Raw genomic sequence first — 18,995 nt, 5'->3', positions numbered from 1 at the left:
AATACAGTTCTCTGCAAACATTGAGTGCTCAGTAAGTACTCATGACTGACTAAATAACAGGGTTTCTCCAATACTGCATGTATTATACAATAAAAAACACTTTTCACTATGGTGAGGGTACAGTAGTGAAAGGAAGTAAGCGCTCAATAAATACGATTGAATGAATGAATGAATGAATGAAGTGAGCCAGGGCTGTTAACACAAATTCTCCCAACTTTCCCTCTTCCTCACAGTGGGACTCATGCAAGTGAGGTCATCCCTCAATCCTGACCCTGGCAGACAGAGTAAAGAAGGTAGCTGATATTCAAAATTTGAGTGGATTCTGCAGTTTCCTTCATTTTGTGGTTTATGGTTTTGTAGGTATTATTTGCTTCCACCAATATCTTTGAGTAAATCAAGGCCATACAAAACAAAGTATGGAAAGCATATAGATAATAGATAGAAGGAAAGACAATTTTTTTGTACTCATTTACTTGACAACAAATTTCAGAGTCAATTTACTTGATGTGTGGCATTGCTGTTGCTTTACCTACAAAAATTAATTTCAAAAGGCATTTGAAAGATACTCATGGGGAATTTAAATTTCCAGTTGATTCCAAGTTGCGTACAAATATCATTTCCAAGGAAAAGGCAGAGTGAAAATATTATATGAGATTTTGTGGCTAATATATATGAAGCAAAAACCTTACACTGATGGAAAAGAGTTAAGTAAAGCATCTCAATTTTTGCAGTGTACACAGGTGATTCCAAAATTAGAGCATGGGTAGATGGAATTCCATTCTCTCAGAACACTATCCTGAGGAGAATTGACAAAATGCCCAGTAACTGGTCAAAATAAATAAAATTTCTTGTTTCTGCCTGCAAATACGTTTTGCCTGAAATGTATGAAAACTTGTGATCCTTCTGATTTGTAGGTTTTGTTCCAAGTTTTGTTAGGCAAATAAATGAAAGCATCTACATGACTGAAGAAAACTTCTTTCTGCAATTTATCTACCATATTTAGTTATGGAATGTAGTGGCAGGATTTATTAAATGCTTATATATGTGACCAAGGTGCTAACTCCTGAGGAATACACACAGTTAGTCAACCGTACTTATTGAGCACTTACTGAGTGTAGATCATAGTACTAAGCATTTGGGAGAGTACAACAGAACAATATAACAGACACATTCCCTGCCCTGTCCTGTTCCACATGGGCCTCAAAATAGCAAAGGGTTATTTTTAGAAAACAAGACTACTTGGAATCCTCCGTCATGGTAGAAACTCAATGGCTGTTGAAAAATTGGGGCTGGTGGAAGAAAGTTATTCAAGAGCCACTGCAGTCGTTATCGCGTCTCTGTGCTAAAGGCATGATTCACAATTATTTTCACTCTGAAGCATGTTGCGTATGCCAGGATTGGCCTATTTTGAAGATGCTGCATATTTCACAATTTATTTGGTGTTAATAACCATGAGGTAAAATAAGTACTTTTTAAATTGCCAAAGGGACAGAGTCTTATGTGATTCGGAAGACTAAAGAGAAAGTTTTCATGGTTTAGGCAGAAATTGGTGGCTTGTTGGGGCATGTAGTTTTCTTCAATAGATAAAAGACTGGTTCAGTGGCCTGACTGCTCTCACAGATATTACTGAAACCATAATAACATCAACAAAAGTTTCCAAGAGACAGGGAGTCTATTCTTCAATCTTCCATTCCTAATCATCGTTCAAGATGAAACATATACTATAAATTCTCCAGTTTCAAAATATCCTGACCACTTCATATAGGTTAAAAATCTGAGAACAATAGTAATGATATCCAAACACTAATTTTGACATACAAAAGAACACATTTCCTCACTTATAAATCCACTTGTGAAAAAGTTTCAAAAGTGTAATATACTACTTTTCTCCAGCCTAAACACCCTTTCAGATTTTGTGATAAAACCCCATCCACCAGCCCAAGATATTAATTTTAGAAGTGAGACCATTTAGTTGGTTAGCCAAATTCAGAAAAGCATCATGACTTGAAATATTTTTGCACTTCAAAACCAAGGATATTTTCCTAATTTAATGATTTTGCAATTGTAAGTTAATCAACCTATATTTATGAACTAATTATTTTAGTCAAGAATGTCTCCATCATATTGACAGATAACCAATTTAATAATATTCTCTAGTTAGCAGATGCAAAATTGTCTGAATGTCATCATCATTAGCCTTATGAAAGTACTGTTCTATTGTTATTTGTTTATGAAGAAAATATTGTCACATTCTGCAACATTCACAATGTTTTTTATAATAGCATTTATTAAGCACTTACTATGTGCAAAACACTGTTCTAAGCGCTGGGGAGGTTACAAGGTGATCAGGTTGTCCCGGGGGGGGCTCACAGTCTTCATCCCCATTTAATAAAGATGAGGGAACTGAGGCCCAGAGAAGTGAAGTGACTTGTCCAAGGTCACACAGCAGACAGGTGGCGGAGCCAGGATTTGAACCCATGACCTCTGGCTCCAAAGCCCGGGCTCTTTCCACTGGGCCACGCTGCTTCTTTAGCAGCGTGCTTCAGCAGCTGCTTCTTCAGCAGCAGCTATCAATGTTATTTTGATATTAGGAAATCATTTTGGAATTTGTTACATAACCTAGATCCCAACATGCCTGAGTGCACATTATCTAGATGTTTTTGCAGGTGATTTTCATTGCCCAATGTACAGTGTCATTATGATGGCCTGGCATTACAAAACAATTATTTTATTGTTCCCCCTTCATCATTTAAAAGTACATGCATAGTGCTCTATGTGGAGGTGTGCAATAAATTAAAAAAATAAATCAACAGCATTTATAGAGTGCATACCCTCTGTAGAAAGCATTGCACTAAGCTCTTGGTAGAGTACAACAGAATGAATATACTTGATCCCTACCCTTACGGGACTTATCACCTACCTCAAGTCTTTTGAGGGCCAGGGATTGTTCAGTTTTTACCTATGTATTTTCTCCCTCCTTTAAAGAGCTTTGCACACAGAAGAACTTCTACTACCCTACTTCCAGCCTGCTGGGAGGTTGCTATCTGAAATATCTAAAAATCAAACATACAAATGACATCCAGTATTTCTCTTAGTGGGCAAACACTGATGGAGGGTTTGTTTTGATAATTTAGGGATGTTGAAGAATCCCTATACTAAACACTTGGGAGAGTATAATATAATAAATAGACAAATTCCCTGCCCACAATGAGTTTACAATCTAGAGTGATGTTTAACTCCTGAAAGTTCCTACAGTAAGTACTTAACAAACACCACATTATTGTTATTAGTTGGTATGACCAAAGTCTTATGGAAGAATAGGATTAGAGAGTACATTTTGAATTTATTTTTCTTTTTTTTTCACTTTTAATGCTTTTTTGATGGTTCTCTGAATAGAGTTGTTCACAGCAAAATGCCTTCCCCACAGCCAATTAACTCTCTTTCTTGAAGTCCTAGACATACCACGTTACTTTATTTTCTGAGGACCTTCCTTGCCTTCCTCACAAACCTCTCACTCCTGTGAATTTAGAGGCCATGATTAAAGGCAGTGAAACTAGGGGGAAAATATGGATCACTGCAATTGGATCTGTACAGTAGGAAGCATCAACACAAAGCAGATCATGATGGAGGGGTAAATCAGAACATGGATGACTTGAAATGGTGGGCCAAAGTGCTGCCTTGGAAAACAGCTGTTACCCAAAATCATATATATTCGTAGTGAATGGTTTATAGACAACTTCAAGCTTGGGTACCCTTCATTCTCCCACAGAGCAGGGATTGCAGTTTTGAACAAACCTTCACTAAGGGAAACATGTGGTTTTAAGTTCTCAGAGTGCCCAGCATCATTCACCTGCAAATATGTAAATCCATTTCTTATGACCTCACTTTGTGCTGTACCCTGACAAGCTTTCGATGGGGTAGTGTTCCCTAATTTGGCCATTACAGTCTAACCAAAGCACGTAGTGGAATAGATGCTCTGGCAAAAATGAGTTTACTCGAAATTGTGGGTTGTGAGGGGTGGAATCTGCGTATGTAAAGCCTTTAAATTAGCCAAAAAAGACTTCAGTGGAAGCAGGATTTCCAGAGCTCCTTGAATTGTGGAAGAAAATTGTGAGGGAGGTGGCATTCTTGAGTGAAGTGTGAGGTGAGAGTGAGGTGAGCGTTTAATACAGTGCTCTGCACATAATAAGCACTAAATAAATATGATTGATTGGCATGTTTATACAAAGTTACTGGTGACTACTTTTACCCAGCTAAAAAGAAAAGGTCAGGCAATAGAGTAGGGAGAAGTTAGGGAAGTGAAGTGGTCAACAATAGCCCAGGGAGCTGGGACCTGATTCCATAGGAAGGTGGGGAAATCAGGAGTCATGTGATTAGTTCAAAACAGCAGGCAGCAAGGAATCTGGGTTGCAGCATTCAGCTTTTCTCTGAAAAGAATGGTGCCAGAGATGAGGTGTCCAATGAAAAATAGATTTTCAGCCAGAAATAATCAGAGTTCAGGCAAAATATTTGGCTGAAGGAAAAGAGGGGAAGGGGTGGAAATGGTAGATTTTTGCCACTTGGCTCAATAGTATTCATTAAATGGTGAGGTAGTTTCCTTTTTCTTTATTACTTATTATATTTGGGGAAATAAAATCATATCCTAAGTCAGTATGATTTTCAGAGTAACTGAGTAATGGAAATGTGGTTTGGAATTCTAATAAAAAGTACCTACTTCTATTTCATTCTACTCAATATAATTTTTACATTAGGATATGTCTGGCGGGACTACAAAATGCCAGAAACTCTTCAAAATTGAATCTCAGATGCATAAAAATGAACCTCCTCTGTTGTTGACATACGAATTTGATAAATAACTACCAAATACCTGGAAGACTCCAGCACATATTTATATTCTTAAAGCTATTTCACCCTTGTGACCTTATGACCTGTACAATCCCCAAACCCTCCTATCAACACTGTAATTATTTGAACACATATTTCTATTACATTTGAATTTGCCTTGTAGCCCCCATTGGACTATAGGACCCCCTGACTAGAGGGTGCTTATAGTTTTTACTCTTTTACTCTTACCATCAATCCTGCAGTGCCTAAAAAACTGCAATGAGCCTTGTGAATACTCAGCATATACTTTTTGACCTTCCAAATGCTGTAAATTGTGGAGGCAGTGTAATTCAATTCCCCTTGCACACTAGTTTGTTGCCCAAGTACCATTGGCTATTTACAAGGAACAGATTGGATAGTTCTAGTCTCTAGCTGCAATTTGGTTCAGGGAAACAGAAGGCAATCATTAAGAAAATACCCCATAATTAATCAGTTACCAAAGTAAAAAGATAAGGACAAGCCAAACTAGTGCTAACAGGAGATGAAGTCTATCTAATTGGGTTAGTGGATAGAGCATGGGCTTGGGAGTCAGAAGAACTTAAATTCTAATCCCAGCTCTGCCACATGTCTGCTATGTGATCTTGGGCAAGTCACTTAACTTCTCTAGGTCTCAGTTACCTCATCTGTAAAATGGGGATTAAGACTGTGAGCCCCATGTGGGACAGAAACTGTGTCCAACCTGATTAACTTGTATCTACCCAGTGCTTAGAACAGTGCTGGGCAAATAGTAAGCACTTAACAAGTACCATAATTATTGTCTACACTCACACACACACACACACACACACACACACACACACATTTATCGTACATAACTATCAATGCATGTATACCAAATTTAGGGAAATATCTACTTCATTTTTAACATATATATACAAATATGTGTGTGTACATGTATATATTTAAAGAAAAATGCTCTACATTTCTGGAATAAAACTCTGAGGTGACTAAACAGAAGGCTAATTCCAGGACACAAACCTGTAGTTTGAACAAAGCATGCCCTAGCCCTAAGTATTCAGCCACACCTTTCAGTTGTCTTGGGAACTAAACCAGCACAAATAATTAAACTGATTTATTTACAGGTAGATACTTCCAAATTCTTATCTAATCCTTCTCAGTGTAAAAAACTTGTTGAAATTATTTCCAATCTTTCATTTGCAAGTCTCAAAGGGATACAGAAACCTTTTCGGACCTTCTTTCAAACACACCCAAGCAGGATTTCTGACTGCACTTCAATAGATTTGCCAATATTGATAAAGCTAAGAATTGAAAGACTTGATTTTACCTTTATAAATTACTGAGCCACACTCCATTATATTGGAAAAAAAATCTATTCCCAAAGATTTTTTCAATGGCATTTGCAAAGCACTTACTCTGTGCCAGGCACTGTACTAAGTGCTGGAGTAGGTACAAGTTAAACAGGTTCGACACAGTCCCTGTCCCACATGGGGCTAACAGTCTTACAGATTTTACAGATGAGGGAACTTGAACCCAGAGAAGTGAAGTGACTTCCCCTAGGTCACACAGCAGACAAGTGGTGGAGCTGTGATTAAAACCCAAATCCTTCTGATTCCTAATTCCCAGACCTATGCTTTATCCATTAGGCCATGCTGCTGCTTCCAGGGTCAATTACAAATAATTTTTCGCAAAAATAGTTACAAACATGTAAGCAATTTCCAAAAGGGCATTTTTTTTTACAGTTAAAAAAAAAAATCCACTACTTATAGAGGTGATTCCTAATCTTGGGTATCCTCTCTCTCTATAAACTTTAACCAATTATAAATTCATCAAAAATACTGTAGTCATATTAATTTCTATCTTAATTTCACATCTAATTGGCCTTAGATTTAATTTAATTGCTAAATAAAAGATAGCATAATAAGTTAAAAATACAAGAAAGCACCATAAAAAGTTAGAAAAACAAAAAAGGAGGAAGTTTCCAACGATTTTAATAGAACAATGTCACAGGCCTCCAAAATCCTGGGAAACTATCCTGTATGATTTTCAGTATTACATGGTTCCCACAAAAGTCCATGATCTATCTCCAGGAAATAATTTCGACTCCAAACACAAATGCTATGAATTGCCAGTACATTACAAACAAGGACTCATTTTCTATTGATACCCCTGTCAGAGAAGCAAGATTGTTCTTCCATTTGTTAAAATCTTTCCCAGAGGGAAAAGGGGATAAAGTGATTTTCCCAAAGTCACACTCTGGTGCAGGTGAGAAGTGTAGCTTGGACTCCTGCCTCCGAATCCAATTTTTAATCAGGCAATTTCATCCATGTGAACTTTCTATGCCTGTAGGAGACAAGGGGCCTGATATTTGAAGTCCTGGGTAAAATAATGGGCAACTCCTAATGTACATAGGGCTGAGTCACTGAGCTTCTTTTCATGTGATCCTCCCTATAGTCACACTCCCCAGTTTAGGAATGGAGCAGTGCATTGGGCATGAAGCAGGATTTGTTTCCTGCTTGCTTAAAATAACTGGCATAACATGTTTCACAGCTAATGTCTACAGGTACGAATTTCAGTTTAATTATTGGTGGCCAACTGGCTTTTCCAATCTTGTCCCTAATCAAAATGTTGAGTGAACCCAATAAATACTTTACTACCTCCTAAGGCCACTTAAAAAAAATTAGAGGAGAAAAGAATAATAAACCCAAGAACTCTCACTCACCACCATAGTATCTGTTCCTCACATACTGGGACATCTTTTATTTTGCATCACCCTGTTCTCCTATAATACAGAGTTTGCACTGATGCAAAACCTTCAACTAAGGAAAATACAGGTTAAAATACTATGTCCAACACTTTCTGCATGCATGTTAATGCACAGTAACTATTCCTTCCAACACATGTTTAGATATTCCATCTAAACATGCACATGTTGTCAGAATAGCATTCTCTAATTCCCTAGAAGTATTTTAGTCAAAACATATTATGGACAGACATGTCCTGGACCAAACATGTCCTGGACGAACTTAATGTACTGCAGGGCAGTCTTGGTGATGATCAATTCAGCCACCCAAAATTGACACTGGTTTCACCTGCACTGGACAGTGCCACCCTCTCAAGCCACATCTACTTTCTTGGATTGCTGTCTACATTACGGGACCTAAGGAAAAATAATTATGGGATTTGCTATATACTTACTATGTGCCAGGCACTGTACTGAGCACTTCTTTACAACTCTCAAATTTCCATGAAAAAAACAAACAGCAAGGGAGATATGAGAAGTAGAATATATTACTCTAGACCGTAAGCTCATTGTTGGCAGGGAATGTGTTTATTTTTGTACCGTACTTTCCCAACTGCTTGGTACAGTGCTCTGCACACAATAAGCACTCTATAAATTCGACTGAATGAATAAATGAATAAAATTTTCCATTAAGTCTATTGCCCAGTCTCTTTTAAACCCTGAGAATGTCGGCCAGCACTTATTTTCATGTATGTCATAACCCTTTTTTCTAGGCTATTAGGGCTTTCTAACACACATACATATCTCAAGATATTTGGGCAAATACCTAATGCCACCATTATCCTTAATTTACCTGGATCCTCTTGAGATGCAGCATGGCCTTAGTGGAAAGAGCTCAGGCTTGGGAGTCAGAAGACCTGGGTTCTAGTTCCAGTTTTGCCACTTGCCTGCTGTGTGACCTTGGGCAAATCACTTAACTTCATGGTGCCTCAGTTTCCTCATCTGTAAAATGGTGATTCAATACTTGTTCTCCCTCCTACTTAGACTGGGAGCCCCATGTGGGGCAGGGACTGTGTCCGACCTTATCTATGTGCAGCTACCCCAGGGCCTTAGAACAGTGCCTGACAGAGAGTAAATGCTTTACAAATGATAATAATAATGATGCTGATAATAATGATGATGATGCTGATAATAATAATCTACTTCCATGCATCAATTTTAAATGCACATAAATAAATTTGGATTATGAAATAAAATAACTCAATTTGACACTTCCAACAATAAAGAAAGTAGTGGAATTTCAGTGATTTTTTTGGTGGGGGTAGGGAGTAAGTACTTCCCCACTCATGAATGAAGATTGCAGAATTACTTAAAAAATGTAGAATATAAATCAGTTCTGGAGCCAGAAAAAGAACCTTAACTGGACTCAAGCTGTCTTGCATGCTTTCATCATTGTAGAATTTTATTTTACTAGTTTATCAACTCAGCTACCTAACCATTCAGTGAGCGCTTTCAATGTTTGTGACCTGAATGACATTCCTTTAAATGTATCTTTGGGCACTAGTGAAAAAGAAATTGATTGGCTTGTTTGTATTCATAAATATTTTCCCAAACGGGTGCAGTGCAATAAAAGCAACTTTGCCAAGCAAAGAGACACAGACACACACACACCGCCACTCCACACACATTACACATAAAAAGACAAAATTCAAACCATGTCTATCATGAAGTACCCCATGGTAGCATGGCCAAAACACCATAAACAAAAATAAAATGTACACAACCAGGTAGTCAGTCAACTGTATTTATTGAGCGCTTGCTGTGTGCAAAACACTGTACTAAGTGGTTGGAAGAATACAATGTAACAATCTAACAGACACCTCCCTACCCATAACCAGTTCATAGTCTACAGAGGGAGACAGACATTAATATAAATAAAATGAAAGATATGTACATAAATGCTGTGGGGCTGGGAGAGGCCCCACCAAGCCCAACTCTTGGTTCTTCAACTGTGAGAAGCAGGGGAGGGGTGGGGACAACTGCTCTGTGGCTTGCAACTGATGCTCTGCAATGTTAAACTCCTGGAAGGTTAGCCAAAGTACTTAATCTTGAGGCTTTTTGAGACCTTCTTTCTCAATAGCCACTGAGAAGCAGCGTGGCCTAGTGGACAGAGTACGGGTCTGGGAGTTAGCAGGACCTGAGTTCCAATTCCGGCTTCTCCACTTGTCTGCTGTGAGATCTTGGAGAAGTCACTTCACTTCTCTGGGCCTCAGTTCCCTCATCTGTAAAATGGGGATTGACCCAGGGGGATTAAGACTGTGAGCCCTAGGGATTGACCCAGGGGGATTAAGACTGTGAGCCCTATGTAGGACAGGGACTGTATTCAATCTGATTATCTTGTATCTACCCCAGCACTATGAGCAGTTCCTGGTACATAGTGAGTGCTTAACAAATACCACAATTATTATTACTATTATTATTAGGGGAAATGAATTAAGGGAGCAAGTCAAAGTGGCACAGAAGAGCGTGGGAGAAGAGGAAAGGAGGGCTTATCAGGGAAGCCTGCTTGGAAGAGATGTGCCTTCAATAAGGCTTTGAAGAGGGAGGACGGCCTAGGCCAGAGGCTGGATGTGGGAGAGAGGTAGACTACAAGATAGACAAGATAGACATACAGTGAGAAAGTTAGCATTAGAGGAACAAAGTGCACAGGCTGGATTATAATAGCAGAGTAGTGAGGTGAGGTAGGAGGAGGCAAAGTAGTTGAGTGCTTTAAAGATGATGGTAAGGTGTTTCTGTTTGATATGGAGTTGGATGGGCAATTACTGGAGGTTGTTGAGGAGTGGGGAAACATAGCTTGAACATTTTTGTAGAAAAATAATTCGGGCATCAGAGTGAAGTAAGAACTGGAGTGGGGAGAGACAGGATAAGTGACAGGCTCAGTCTGGAACAGGCAAACTTGTAGCATAATGCATTATGATACCAGGATAGAGGGATGCACCTATTTGAAAAATAACCAGAGAGAATGTGGGAATTAGGGGCTGAATGAGCCCATAGGAAGAATACTTGAATAAACTGAGAGAGCAGGGTGGGAGACAGGGAGAGGAAAAATCTGAATGGAAGTGGAGTCAGTGGTACAAATACATTTGGAAATGACAAGACCACTTTATTTCAGAGAAAAGAGTGAAATGAAAGGGAGATACTGTTTAAACAGAGTGATAGAAAATTTAGGTGGAACCACAATTCTGGTTTTACTGGGAAAAGGTACATCAAACAAACAGGAGATGAGGACTGTGGGATATTTCAGTATGAGTTGGAGAAAAAGACAGGGGGAAAAAATGCCAACTGAACTGCCAACCTGAAGTCAGTTGAAATCTAGCAGATATCTTGCGAGGGATTTCAAAAATCGAAAATGTAGCCTCATATCAGCAGCATGGCTCAGTGGAACGAGCATGGGCTTGGGAGTCAGAGGTCATGGTTTCAAATTCCAGCTCCACCAATTGTCAGCTGTGTGACTTTGGGCAAGTCACTTAACTTCTCTGGGCCTCGGCTACCTCATCTGTAAAATGGGGATGAAGACAGTGAGCCCCAGGTGGGACAACCTGATCACCTTGTATCCTCCCCAGTGCTTAGAACAGTGCTTTGCACACAGTAAGCACTTAACAAATGTCATCATTATTATTATTACTATATCTGTAATGTTCAAGTATTAAGTGTCACTTGGCAAAGGAATACGGGAGGAGTTAACTTTTCCAACTTGGAGAGTTTTGAGAATGGAACAGGGCTCCACTCTTCTGGGCTCATTAATATGAAGGCTCCCTAGAGGCTGGGAAATACATTAAATGGCAACTCAGTTGCCTTACCCTTCCAGTAGGTCTGCAATTCAAAGTAGGGCTGTACCTCTCATGGTTTTTAGTTTAGACTATGACCAAAACAGAGTAATGGATAGCGAGCGCTATTACATTTGCTTTTCCCATTTCAAAACTATAGATGGCAAAAGTAAAGAAGAAGATGATGGACGAGGAAAGAAGAATCAGTATCACCTTTAAAGAAGAACTTGCAGGGGAAGCACAGGGAGAATTTCAATCCTTCTAACCTTATCTAGAAACAATTTGATGACAAGAATCATCTACATCCAGATGTATATTTACTGGTAGGAGACATAGTTCCATCTTGCACATGAATAATATGCACCCAGCAGAGGAAAAACTAACATTATTGCTTTTTCTGATTAGTTCTTAGGCCTGGGGCACTGCAGAGAATTTACACAACTGTCTGGATAGAAAATGCCTTCAAGGATTTATTTCCATTTCATTAGTTCTTCCAATGGGTTTGTTGGAAAAAACCATGGAAATCAAAATAAGTTGCAAATGTTACTGCATTTATTTTAATTCCCCCATTATATACCACTCAAGTGAATTAAATAATAATTAACTTCTCCAGAGTCTCAGATGCTTAATAAATCAATAGGTGGTCAGCAAGAGAAAGGTAGATTTTAAACCTGGAAAACAGCACCAAACAAGTGAATTCCTCTGGGAAGCACTGGCCTCATGATCCTTCCATGTTGGTAACAGTATTTAATTGACTTTAGAAGTGTGATGCCCACTTCCGTCGTCAAGATGGGCCCAAGACAGGATGGAATGGCTAAAGGGAATTTTAAGATTTTTGGTTGGCACTCATGATTCATAACCCAGTCTGGTTCATTTGAGAGAGCTCCTGTACTGACGTTTCTTTCTCGTTTTCCTAGAAAGGATAGTGCACATCGTTTTCCTGGCAATCTTTCTTCAGGATAGATAAATGTTTGAAGAAGAGTGACAGCTTGTTCAAGACAAAAGGCTCATTTAAAAAACTCAATATCCTAGGATAGCTGTAGACTTTTATCAATCAATCAATCAATCAATCAATCAATCGTATTTATTGAGCGCTTACTATGTGCAGAGCACTGTACTAAGCGCTTGGGAAGTACAAATTGGCATCACATAGAGACAGTCCCTACCCAACAGTGGGCTCACAGTCTAAAAGGGGGAGACAGAGAACAGAACCAAACATACCAACAAAATAAAATAAGTAGGATAGAAGTGTACAAGTAAAATAAATAAATAAATAAATAAATAGAGTAATAAATACGTACAACCATATATACATATATACAGGTGCTGTGGGGAAGGGAAGGAGGTAAGACGGGGGGATGGAGAGGGGGACGAGGGGGAGAGGAAAGAAGGGGCTCAGTCTGGGAAGGCCTCCTGAAGGAGGTGAGCTCTCAGCAGGGCCTTGAAGGGAGGAAGAGAGCTAGCGCGGCGGATGGGCAGAGGGAGGGCATTCCAGGCCCGGGGGATGACGTGGGCCGGGGGTCGATGGCGGGACAGGCGAGAGCGAGGTACAGTGAGGTACTTTTAGAAGTCATTCTGTTCATTCTACTGCCTTTGGTACCCAACACAAGAGAACCAGCATGGCCTAGTGGAAAGAGCTTGGGCCTGGGAGCAGAAGACCTAGGTTCCAACCCCAGCTCCTGCCACTTGACTGCTGTGTGACCGTGGGCAAGTAATTTAACTTTTCTGGTTAAGACTGTGAGCAATGGGCTGTGTCCAACTTGATTATCTTATATCTATTCCCATGCTGTACCCCAGTACAGTGCCTGGCACATTGTAAGTGCCTAACAAATACCATTTCAAAAACTCCCAATACAATCCCAAACAGATGAGAAGATTCTTTTTTAAAGAAGAGGTCCCTAATTCCACCACTGCTCACCTCCTGGGAACTCAAAATTCTTCCTCACGCATCCTAAATCCTTCAGTTCAGATTTAAACCCATGTCCTGTGGTTCTTTCCTCAACAGAGATTTAAAAAGTCTAGCCCTATGAGTGGAATTGTTGCATAACTTATTCCCAATTGAACATCTCTAATAACTTTAATTAAAATAATTTCTTGTTGGTTTGAATTTACAGTCCACAGACAGACAGAGTAGACAGAGAACCCCCTGTTCAATACCTGTTCTCCCTCCTACCTCAGACTGAAAGTCCCATGTGGGACACGGACTGTGTCCAATCTAATTGACTTGTACTTATCCCAGTGATTAGAACAGTGTTTGACACACAATAAGTGTTTAGCAAGTACTATAAAACAAACAAACGACAAACCTCCTTCCATCAGCACCTCTACTGCCTGACAGAATGATTCTGGGTACACAAATCCTCAAAATAATAGAGCAGTATTTTTCCTCCTTTCTCCTGCTCCCTATTCCTTCACTTGCCACACCATGCCAGTGTCTTAGGAGACAAGTCCATCTGGCATGGCCGGATCCCCATGGCTATGACACCCTGAAACCTAATCTGGGTTAACAAAATTCAGTTATGGCATCAAGGGACACAGAATGAGGTGGTTTTCCTTTTTTTTCCCAACAGTATGCAACACAAGCCTGAGTAAACTCCTTCTGTCTTCCTGGGCTTCCACTTCTTTTATAATGAAGGATGCTGTCCTGGAAAAGAGCTTTAGAATATTTCAGATTCATTCATTCAGTCATATTTATTGAGTGCTTATTGTGTGCAAAGCACTGTACAAAATGGTTGGGAGAGTACAATACAACAACAAACAGACACATTCCCTGCCCACAATGAGCTCAGAGTCTAGCAGGGGAGATGGGCATTAATATACATAAATACATAAATAAATACATAATATACACATAAGTACCATGGGACTGGGAGGGGGAAGATAAATGAAGGGAGCAAGACTGGGTGATGTAGAATGGACCGGCAGAAGGGAGATCAAAAGGAAAACTTCCAAAACTACAAAGGGTATTCATACAGGAAGTAAAAACATTTCCAGTTCAAAATTTGATTACAGTAAAGTTAGACCAGAGATAGTAATATGGCTTTTCAACTAATGTTTTAAAATAATTGAATTTTGTTTTAAAAAAAGATAAAGTGTATAAATGCTTTGTGGAAAACCAAAAAAATAGAGGTCCTTCCTCACCAAAATCTCTCTAATTTTCAAGTCTACATAATGGCAGGAAAACAATTTGAGTGGATTTGAATTCAGTGAGTAGCTTTTACCTGAAAACAGAAGTTCCTCTAGATTGCCTTCTGTGAATATTGGGCCCTCTAACCTCATCAATGTCAAGACAAGTGCAGAGAAGATAAAAAAAAGCAATTAGGAAAAATTAAACAAGTCTACTACCATTACAGGCTCTCACAGGCACAAACCTTAGAGGAAGGAAGCTGCTGTGTAGATTGACAATTCTAAGGAAATACTAAAGCATTTAATGTAACCTTACTAAAATGTGGGTTTTGATAAACAACATGGAGATTTAAAAAACCTAACTAATCTAGATACAATAAAACATTCTCTGCACTAAAACTACAGAATGAAAATTGAGGTGCTGTTTTTTCGAAATGTACAAGAAAATCCAAGTCCCAGTGCAAGTACATTTACCATCAAAAACAGCCATCTGAGATGTGGTACTTCAATCACTCAATCAGTGGTATTTATTGAGTGCTTACTGTGTGCAGAGCATTTTACAGTGCTCTGCACATACTACAGTATAGTACATAGTACAGTGCTCTGCACATAGTAAGCGCTCAATAAATATGATTGATGATTTTACTAAAAGTACTTGGGAGAGTACAATATAACAGTGTTGTTAGACACAGTTCCCAGTCCATGGCAAGCTTACAGTTTAAAGGGAAAAACAGACATTAATATAAATTTCATAATATACCATTTATTGACATGTACCTAAATACTGTGTAGTTGAGGGTGGTATGAATACTAAATGTCCAAGGGTCACAGATCTAAGTGAAAATTAAATTATACTTAAGATTTGCTAATATACTTATATTACTAATACTGCATATATATTATTACATGACATATATATTACTTTTTGATATATTACACATATTACATGTAGAGCACAACATACATTAAATTATATGTTCACTTACTGTGTTTACTGCCCAGCTTTTGAGATACTAATGGAGGCATTCATTTTATCCTTGACATTTAGTAGTGCATTTGGTAATTACTACTACCTTAAGGCCACCGGTGATGAAGAGAAAAGAGACTGCAAAGGTAACTTATTTCATGGATTACACATAATGGAAGTATCGAGTAATACTGTATGAAACAGAACAGGAAGGTCACTAAGTAGATTCATTTGTGTGAGTTACTTCTAGAACCTGAAAACAAGTAGGCATTTCTGAACATTTACTCAACTTTCTACACGTGACCTCTTCAAAAGGCATTAGAGGGCATGCATTACACGGAGAGAAGGAAAGGGAGCACAAAGACCGACCAAAGTTCTTGGAAAGCCATCACTTTACCCTCTCTGCCGTCCTCAAAACTTGAAAGATCAAAACCTATCCATTGACAATCAACTCTTCAAACGAAATCTCTGACACGTAACCAAAAAATTTAAGAAAAGTTTAAAGAAGCTTTCCGATATTCAACTTCCTAATATATGTCAACTCTTCCTTAGCCACAAATATGTTTGGGGCCACCAAAAGAACTATATCAGACCATCATCCAACAAAAGACACAGAAAGCATTTGGAATTAAGGAAAAAGGCATCTTCAGCAAGTTGGCCAATAAACAGTTTCTATTACCATTTGGATATCATTAATAATGAAAAATCTTGATTTCACCAAGAGAGGATAACATTCCTGGGTTTTATAGCAGTGAAGCATCAGCCTGAGGCAGGACAACAAACTCAATTTTTCCTACAATCACTTTCTGTAATCAATCATCGTTCACAAACCACTGGAAAGGGAGGCAACAAATAAAGCAGCAAATTAATCCAACCAGCAAAATTAAAAGTTTTTAGGAGAAAGCCATCTTCTAAACCATTAGCTGACTGTCTGTTCTTTAGTGATATTAATTTACTAGGAAAAAGTGGTATCCTGGAGACCTACCTTGAAGAAGGGCTCCATTTCTCTTGAAAAAGGTACTTCCTGGCCAAATGGGTGGACCTGATGTACTAAAAGGAATAAGAAATATAAGTAAATTAAATCTCACTCACATTCAGTTACCTACCACTGCTATTACTATGCACTATAAATCAATCAATCAATCAATCGTATTTACTGAGCGCTTACTGTGTGCACAGCACTGTACTAAGCGCTTGGGAAAGCCCCTGACTGAAATAATCCCACTAAATCAGGCACAAAAAAATATTTCCTGCAAATTGCTAATACTTCAGGAGAACTGTGCACCTTTTAAGGAGGCTTAAACAATCTTTACTAAAATTTTCTCTTATGAATGTAGGCTATAGATGTAATTGTGTAGTTCCCATTTTTTTTTTTAAAAAAAAAGCCTGTTCTGTACTCTTTCATATTCCTGGAGCTTTGACTTTAAAATACATCCAGTTCTGCCACAAAGCATGTTTTCATGATGCATTTGGGACAGAACTGCGTTAGGAAATTATGGAATGTTCATTTAACGACACAAATCTGTTTGGATACAGGATGCTGCAGTGTTGGAAGAAATGGCTTTTGGGCACACACACAAATGGGTTTATATTTAGTGTTGTTCACCATGTGTACTACAGTGCTAGTTTTTCTTCATTTGAGTTTAGCATGAAGGAAAACCTGCATTTTAGGATGAATGGGGATACTGTCTCTCTCACCTTTGCTCATTGTTCATTTTCCAGCTAGTTGGTTAACAGATTTATATTCTGTCTCCTATAAAATATTGTGCAATTGTGTCCCCACCCATATTCTAGTGAAAAGGAGAAATCATGAAAATACCTATTTCACAAAATGCTTATTTCTATCACCACATAGCATTTTACACTATTGTTCAGTTATCTAGTGAACAAAATTATTTATAGCCAAGTAAATAATGGTAAATTTTCTTCAGCCAGATACATAGGTAATTCTTAATCAAACATTGATTTATATTCAACTCATAAAGCACTTGACCAAAGCACCTGTTACAGCAATCTTGAATCAGATGAAAAATAAATTTGATTTAAAAGGCAAGAGACAAATAATATGGAATAACGCATTATTAGTCAAGAACATTTTTTTCATTTGAGCAATAAACGGTCCAGTTTGTAGGCTATAAGAAATTACAAGAAAGAAGTTTGTAAGAGACTTATTTAACAATTGCTAAGGGTAAGCAAGCTCTTTCTGACTTTTCTTCTCTTTTGCAAAACATGAGTTCCCTAGCTGAATAGTTGAAACACTCCAATTAAGAACTTAAATGGAAAAAATGCTCAGAAAAATAATTCCACTTCAACTGCAATGAAGCATTTCCACCAAAGTTGATGAAAAACATTCTCAACACACTGACGGACATTCCTGAGCTGTTGTACTTGACGTAACGTAGAGACTCATCCTTGAAATGTTTTTCTGGTATTTTCATGAAATAGCATATTAAGAAGTATACAAAATCCTGTACATATAAAGTAGGCAACTCCTTTAGCATGTCTGTATTAAAAGCAGACCTTTCATGATTATTTAAAGAAAAGCTGTAGCACAAAGATACACAATTCAATACAGAACTGATGTCATTGTTATCAAAATACAGTAAAAAGACAAGTTAGACCAAGGAGAAAAGAAGAATTAGCCAAATTTTCTTAATGGTAAATTGATATTATCTACAACGCATTCTAGTTTACTTTCCAATCAATGAAGTGGTCACTCTAACTTTTCAAGGCTTTGTAGTCTTGGTTATCTCTATCTGTCTAGAGAAACATGTAGACAGCATTGTGAGTGGAATGTGCAGTTAGAGATATTGGACTTCAGTATTTGCCAGTGATAGGAAATGCAGTGTATATTGATGGAACTAGTACATTCAATTCTGAAACAACACATTCATCTGATAACATGTAAGCTCGTGTGGGCAGAGAATGTGTCTGTTTATTGTTAGACTGTACTCTTCCAAGCACTCAGTACAGTGCTTCGCACACAGGAAGCACTCAATAAATACAACTGAATGAATGAATGTCAATGGTATTTACTGAGCATTTACTGTGTGCAGAGAACTACACTAAGTGTTTGGGAGAATACAGAATAATACAGTTGGTAGACATGGTCCCTGTTCACAAGGAGCTTACAGACTGGATAGGAAGACAGACAATAAAATGAATCACAGATGGATAGGTATATATGTGCTTTGAGGCTGGGGGAGGGGTGAATATCCAAGTGCTTAAGGGGAACAGACCCAAATACACAAGTGATGCAGAAGGGAGGGATTATACCAGGAAATGAGGGCTTAGTCAGGGAAGGCCTCTTGGAAGAGATACAGTTTTAGAAGTGTTTTGAAGATGAGGGGGGTGGTGGTCTGTCGGACATGATAGGCTGCAGGGAATGTGCCTATCAATTCCGTTACACTGTACTCTTCCAAGCACTAGTACAGTGCTCTGCACACAATAAGCATTCAGTGAATATGATTGATGGATTGATATGAAGGGG

General features: G+C 38.4%; 1 protein-coding gene across 9 annotated transcripts in view; it reads right to left on the bottom strand.

Moving 5' to 3' along the window:
* The window catches only part of FOXN3 (forkhead box N3), a 383,654-nt gene that overhangs the window by 96,065 nt on the left and 268,594 nt on the right, over window positions 1–18,995 (bottom strand). For all 9 annotated transcript variants that reach the window (XM_038751984.1, XM_038751976.1, XM_038751969.1 and 6 more), the window contains one exon: window positions 16,491–16,555. In XM_038751984.1, the coding sequence (XP_038607912.1) occupies window positions 16,491–16,555 (65 nt within the window). The remainder of the gene's footprint in view (window positions 1–16,490; window positions 16,556–18,995) is intronic.

Source organism: Tachyglossus aculeatus, chromosome 1, assembly GCF_015852505.1.
Source record: "Tachyglossus aculeatus isolate mTacAcu1 chromosome 1, mTacAcu1.pri, whole genome shotgun sequence".
Taxonomy (NCBI): domain Eukaryota; kingdom Metazoa; phylum Chordata; class Mammalia; order Monotremata; family Tachyglossidae; genus Tachyglossus; species Tachyglossus aculeatus.
The sequence above is the reverse complement of the archived record's forward strand: the minus strand, read 5'-3'. Positions and strand labels throughout refer to the sequence as shown.